Source organism: Chrysochloris asiatica, unplaced genomic scaffold (genome assembly GCF_000296735.1).
Source record: "Chrysochloris asiatica unplaced genomic scaffold, ChrAsi1.0 scaffold00136, whole genome shotgun sequence".
Lineage (NCBI taxonomy): Eukaryota > Metazoa > Chordata > Mammalia > Afrosoricida > Chrysochloridae > Chrysochloris > Chrysochloris asiatica.
In genome coordinates this window covers 2,467,425-2,474,777 of record NW_006408654.1, presented here as the reverse complement: position 1 = coordinate 2,474,777, position 7,353 = coordinate 2,467,425, and the positions used below count along the sequence as shown (strand labels likewise).

General features: G+C 35.7%; 1 protein-coding gene across 3 annotated transcripts in view; it reads left to right on the top strand.

The window, feature by feature from the left end:
• XRN1 (5'-3' exoribonuclease 1) overlaps positions 1-7,353 on the top strand; it is a 223,618-nt gene that overhangs the window by 208,868 nt on the left and 7,397 nt on the right. For all 3 annotated transcript variants that reach the window (XM_006869856.1, XM_006869855.1, XM_006869854.1), the window contains exons 37-39: positions 1,038-1,219; positions 2,888-3,001; positions 3,096-3,198. In XM_006869856.1, the coding sequence (XP_006869918.1) occupies positions 1,038-1,219; positions 2,888-3,001; positions 3,096-3,198 (399 nt within the window). The remainder of the gene's footprint in view (positions 1-1,037; positions 1,220-2,887; positions 3,002-3,095; positions 3,199-7,353) is intronic.

Here is a 7,353-nt window from a genome sequence, read left to right as displayed (position 1 = left end):
AGGGTTTCCAAGGCTGTAAATCATTACAGAAGCAGAAAGCCTCATCTTTCTCCCGCGGAACAGCTGGTAGTTTCGAACTGCTGACCTTGCGGTTTGCAGCCCGATTCGTAACCATTACGCTACCAGAGCTCTGGAATATTAGAATTCAGTAAATGGTCATCATTGCCTCTATCTCCCTTATAGTTCTATCAGCTAAAGCCTTTCCAGGAGGAATAACTAGTATAAAAGTCAGAGGGGATAGAAGTTTCTCAGAAAAATAAAAAATAGTTTAGCATAAGCAGATATGAGATTATTATGAATCAAAATCTGAAACATCAGAGTCCAGCCCCATTTATACCCATTGAATATTAGGATAAATTATTTTAAATTACAATAACTGGAATCAAGAGCCCTAAGTCCAAACCACATTACAGAAGTTACTGGCTTTGTGATTTGGGGCAAACCACATAGCTTATTTTAAAGTCTATAATAGTGAAGTGTTTGGATTCATTTTTCATGCCCCATTAGTGGTTTGCTGATCATAAAGAATGTGGGATTTTAAATTTTTTAAATTATCTTCTATGTTAAAGTAGTTAAAAGACTTAATTTCAGAAAAGCTTTTAAGAAGCATCATTTTGTAGCAGTAGAAAAATTAGTGTGTGTTTCTTAGGATGTAAAGTGGGATAATGAGACCTAAGCCTAAATCCAAAACCTCAAAATTAAACAGTTAATTATAAATCAACTCAAAAAAGCTATTTGATTGTTCAAAATTAGCTTAATCAGTACCATATAGTTAGTTGTTAGTCACTCAAAATGGTAATTTTTTACATCATCTATAATATTGTATTTTAAAATACTGTATAATTTTAAATCATCTTAAAATTGTTATTGAAGTCACAGTAAGTTTAGGAAATACTGAATAGTTCCTAGTATTTGATTCATTGGAAATTAATTTTTCACATTTTAGCATTTACCTGCCCTTCTATAAAACCTTTCAATAATTAAATAGCTTTAGATATCATTTTATTAATATAGAGCTGTTCTTTTCTCTCTTATAGTCTCTTACATGAACAAGTCTCACAGTGCTAATGAGTACCATAATGTTCAATCTGTGGATAATGTATGTTGGCCTGCTCCCAGCCAGATCCCTCCTGTGTCCACACCAGTGACTGAACTTTCTCGAATTTGTTCCCTTGTTGGAATGCCACAACCAGATTTCTCCTTTCTTCGAACACCACAGGCATGTTATACTACTGTCCCATTTGTATAATTTCTTTTAACAGTGAGCTTAAGTAAATTGACTAAAAATCTTTAAGTAGAGAAAGTATGATGAATGGGGCTGGGGTTTTGGTATTATTTACTCTATGATTCTGGATGGTCCATTTGTACATAACCACAGCTCTCAAAGAGGCTGAAGGTGAGGACCCTGGGCAGCAGGTATGACTGGCAAGATTCTTCAGACTGATAGAGACAGGCATCTTGATCTATAGCAGCAGTTCTCTAACTTTTTAGTCTCAGAACTACTAAAGAATTATAGAATCTCAATTTTATTTTTGTGAAAATTCATAAGATTTTATATTAAAATCCTCCATATATACCATTTTAGGAATTAAAGCTGATAGTATTTAATGTTTATTAATTAATTTTTAATTAAAAGTAAATATTTTGAAAATTAGAAAAATAGCACTGCTTTACATTTTTACAAATCTTTTTCATTTTTGTTTTAATAAAAGAAGCTAGATTCTCAGATCTGCTTCTATATTCAATCTCTTGTAATGTGTTGTTTTGGTTGATATAGATGAAGAACATCTGTCCTCACCCAGATAGATAGTTGAGCAAGGCAGGAAAAAGGCAATATAATAATAGCTTTTTCAGATAATTGTGGATGTTCCTTGATATTTCTTTAAAACTTGGAAAGTAGTATTTTCTTAAAGGTTGATTACAATGTGGAATCTGAAACTATATTAGTGAATTTTTTATACTCAAATGAGAAAGAAAAGTGGCAAATAGTATTTTAATATTATTATGAAAATTATTTTGACCTTAAAATGCTCCTGGAAACTGGCTTAGGGATGCCTAGATTATATTTTAGCAGTCACTAACTACACAAAGTTTATTTTACCTTCTTTACATGTGTAAGTTCTTGATACTCTAGCCTAAAGCAAAAGGCAGGATTAAACTGATGGTATTGCATAGGTTGCTAACTTTTTTGGCACAGGGGAGAATTATTTTATTAAGAATCTTTTTGTTACAGGAAAAAAAAATTAGTGTAATTTAGATGTGAAAATATCATCAATAGTCAGACCCTTTGAGTCTTAGATTTTGGAAATTAATTCATATTCAAAACAGTATCTTTTAATTACTGGATGGTATAAAGCAGGAATCAGCAAACTTTTTCTGTAATTCGATGCCATCTAGTCAGTTCCAACTCATAGCTACCCTTTTTAGGGTTTCTGAGAAGCAGCTGGTGGGTTTGAAACACTGACCTTGCGTTATCAGTCCAGTGTTTATTCTACAGCACCACACCAGGACTCCAGATGACATGGCCTAGATAGTTAATAGTTTGGGTTTTTCAGGAAATCTGGTCATTGTTGCATCTCCTCAGCGCTGATGTTGTAATATAAAAGCAGCCAGAGACAATATGGAAAATAATGGGCGTGGCTTTGTTCCAATAAACCTATTTACAAAAACAGATGGTAAGTCTTATCACAACCTTAGTTTAAAGAAAAAATTGTTGGCTTTCATTTGCATACGAATGTTTGACCCTTCAACCAGTTTAGGGAGTCATTTATTTTGTAAATATTGAAATTTTGCATGATAACCTAAAATATATTTGAATTCTTTTTTACAGAGTGCTGTCAACTTCCTAAGCAAATAATTTCATAGATATTCATTTTCTCTTTCTTAGACAATGACAGTCTGCCAGGTAAAATTATCTAATGGTTTACTGGTACATGGACCACAGTGTCCCTCTGAAAATGAAGCCAAGGAGAGAGCTGCACTTTTTGCTTTGCAACAATTGGTAAGAATTTCCTATGACTTCTATAGTACATTTTAAATTAGTCTGTTTGAAATGTTTTTGTTGCATTGTCTTAAAACTTTTAAAACTTCCATAGAGCTCATTGGGAGTGAATTTCTCTGTGCCTCTACCAATATTTCCAAATTATCCTCCTGCTGTACCACCTGGAACCATTCCTCCAGTTTTTCCCCAACCTGCCGGTAAGATGTTTTGCTTTTCTAAATATCTGTCATTGAGTTATTATTTTTATAAGATTCTTCTAAAGCATCTGGAGGCAACCAAAATTCACCTATATTTCTGGGAATGTGCATGCAAATTGTGAGACACCAACCTGAAGCCAGAGCCTGTAGATTCATGTGAAAATACCATTCTGCTTGTACAGCCTCCAGTCTAACTAGAGTACAAGAGTTCTTAAAGGAAAAAAATCTCTAAAATGAGAGAGACCAAAATGAAAATAAATTTTTAAAAACCAAGAAGCATAGATGAGGTAGGAAATAAGAAAACTTCAAAGGCAACTATAATTAATATCTTCAAATAAAACAGCATTTCAACCAAATAGTAAGAACAAGATCTGTTAAAAAAAGAAGAAAAAGAATTGAACACATATTAACAAGTATTAAAATCCAGTCATAATTTTAAAATTCAATAGATAATGCACTGGCAAAGCCAAGGAAATCTCAGGAAGAACAAGATAAAAGCTGAAAAATAGGAAAGAAAAAAGATTTAAAAGAACAGTGCAGAGTTCCAACACAGATCTAATGGCAGTTCCAGAAAAAAGGGGCCAGAGATAATGGAAAGGAGGAAGGTATCAACAAAATTATATTTTAAAAGTTTCCCAAAACTAAATCCATCTCTAAATTTAAAGGACCTACTGGTGTGGTGCTATGGGTTAATGCACTGGACTGCATAGTCTGTTTGAACTGCAAGGTCAGGGGTTCGGGCTCACCATCCACTCCTATACAGGCTCACTGTGGGTCAGAACCAGCACTTTAACAACAGCAACCAAATTATTAGCATAATGAATGGTTTTGATTGCTGTCAAACTGAAAATACCTGTGATAAAGAAGGAATCTTCTAATACAACTGCTGTTGTATTGATTCTGAACCATGGTGATTCCACATGTGACAGAGTAGAACTGTAGTCTATAGGGTTTTCATTAGCTAGCTTTTAGAAATTAGATTGCCAGACTTTCTCTGAAGGCACCTATTGGTGGACTCAAACGTTCAACCTTTTGGTTAGCAGCTGAGTGTGTTAACCTCTGCACCACCCAAGGACTTCTAAGAGAAAGTGCACTAGAGATAAATTTTCATATCTGAAAATGTCTTTATTTTACCTTTGGACTAGACTTGTAGTTTGGCTATATAGAGAAATCTGTTGTTGAGCGGTTCAGTTGGTTCCAACCCATAGCAACCCTATGTACAATAGAATGAAACACTGCCTGGTCCCAGACCATCCTAATAATTGCAGCTATGCTTAAGCCCGTTACTGTTGCCACTGTGCAAATCCATCTTGTTTGGGGGTTTCCCACTTTTTCTGTGACTCCCCTCTTTACCAAGCATGATGTCCTGCTCCAGGGTCTGGTCCCTCCTGATAATATGTCTGAAGTATGAGAGGCAAAATCTTGCCATCCTGGCTTCTAAGAAGCATTCTGGCTATACTTCTTCCAACACAGACTTGATTGTTCTTCTGGCACTCCATGACACCCTCAATATTCATCTCCAGCACCATTACTCGAATACATCAATGCTTCCACAGTCTTCCTTTTTTCATTATCCAACTCTCACATGCATATGAGGCTATTGAAAATAACATGACTTGGGTCAGGCACGCCACAGTTCTCAAACAGACATCTTAGCTTTGAACACTTTAAAGAGGTCTTGTGCTGCTAATGTGCCTAATGCAATATATTGTTTGATTGCTTGACTGCTGCTTCTTGAGTGTTGATAGTGGATCTACTCAAAATGAAGTCTTTGACAACTTCAATCTTTTTTTTCTCCATTTATCATGATGTTATTTATTGGTCCAGTGGTGAGGATTTTTGTTTTCTTTACACTGAGGTCCATATCCATGGCTTTGATCTTTCATTAGTAATTATTTTAAGTCTTCTTCATTTTCAGCAGGCAGTGTTGTATCATCTGCTTATCGCAGGTTATTAATGAGTCTTCCTCTAATTCTGATGCCACATTTTTCTTCATATAATCTAGCATCTTAGATTATTTGATAATTATACAGATTGAGTAAGTATGGTGAAAGAACACAACACTGGTGCACACCTTTTCTGATTTTAAATCATTCCGTGTACCCTTGTTCTGTCTGAATGACTCCTTCTTAGTCTATGCACAGGTTTCTCAGGAGCACAATTAAGTGTTCTGAAACACTTAATTCCTTGCAATATTATCCATTGCTTGTTATGATCCACAAAGTCAAAAAACTTTGCATAGTCAGTAAAGCACAGGTAAACGTATTTCTGGTATTCTTTGCTTTCAGCCAAGATCCATCTGTCAAAAATGATATCCCTAGTTCCACATTCTTATCTAAATATTGCTTGAGCCTGTGGCAGTTACATATCAATGTATTGTTGCAACCAATTTTGAAATATCTTTAGCAAAATTTTACTTTCATGTGATATTAATTATATTGTCTGATGATTTCCGCTTTCAGTTAGGTCACCTCTCTTTGAAATGGACACATGTATGGATCTCTTCCAATCAGTTGGCCAGGTAACAGTCTTCCAAATTTCTTGGCATGGATGAGTGAGTGCCTCCAGTGCCGCATAAGTTTGTTGAAAGATTTCAATTTGTATTCCATCAGCCTTGTTCTTTGCCAGTGTTTTCAGTGTACCCTTGGGACTTGTTCCGTCATGCAGTCCCATTGAATCTTGATCATATGCTACCTTTTGAAAAGGCTGAACATTGACCATTTCTTTTCAGTACAGTAACTCTGTGTATTCCTTCCATCTTCCTTTGAGAATTTGTACATCATTCAGTATTTTGCCGATGTTATGTTGTTGTTAGGTGCCTTCAAGTCAGTCCCAACTCATGGCAACCTTATGAACAATAGAATGAAACACTGCCCGGTCCTTGCGCCAACCTCACAATCATCGCTATGCTTAAGCCCATTGCTGTTGCCATTGTGCCAGTCTTTCTAAATGAGGGGTCTTCCTCTTTTTCGCTTACCCTAAATTTTACCAAGCATGATGTCCTTCTCCAGAAACTGGGTAATATGTCAGAAGTATGAGAGACCAAGTCTCACTATCCTGGCCTCTAAAAAAGCATTCTGGCTATACTTCTTCCAACACAGATTTGTTTGTTCTTCTGGCTGTCCATGGTACTTTTAATATTTTCCTCCAACAGCATAACTCAAATGCATCCATTCTTCTATGGTCTTCTTTTTCATTGTCCAACTTTCACATGCGTATGAAGTTATTTAAAATACCATGGATTAGGTCAGACACACCTTAGTTCTCAAACTGATATCTTTGCACTTTAAAGAAGTCTTATGTAGCAGATTTTCATAATACAATACATCATTTTATTTCTTGACTATTGCTTCCATGAGTGTTGATTTACTGGTCCAGTGGTAAGGATTTTGTTTTCTCTACATTGAGGTGTAACACAAAGTCAAGGTTGTAGTCTTTGGTCTTCATCAGTAAGTATTTTAAGTCCTCTTCACTTTCTGCAAGCAAGATTATATCATCTACATATCACAGGTTGTTAATGATTCTTCCTCCAACCCTAATGTCCCATTTTTCTTCATATAATCCAGCTTCTTGAATTATTTGCATAGCATACAGATTGAATAAATATTGTGAGAGAATACAACCCTCGCACATACTCCTAATTTTGAACCATTCAATGTTGCACTTGTTCTGTTCCAACAACTCCCTCATGGTCTATGTACAGGCTTCTCATAAGCACAATAAAGTATTCCAGAATACTCATTCTCCACAGTGTTGTCCATAACTTGTTATGATTCACACAATTGAAAGCTTTTATTGTAGTCAATAATGCACAGATAAACATCTTTCTGGTATTCTATTCTTTCAGCCAAGATCCATCTGATGTCAGCAGTGATATCCCTCGTTCCACATCCTCGTCTGAATCAGCCTTAAACATATGGCAGTTCCCTGTCAACATCCTGTTTCAGCCATTTTAAAATTATTTTCAGCAAAATTTTACTTTCATGAGATGTTGTTGTTGTTGTTAAGTGCCGTCAAGTCGGTTCTGACCCATAGCGACCCTGTACAGGGTTTCCGAGGTGTAAATCTTTACGGGAGTAGAAAGCCTCATCTTTCTCCCGTGGAGCGGCTGGTAGTTTCGAACCGCTGACTTTAAGGTTCGTAGCCCAATTCGTA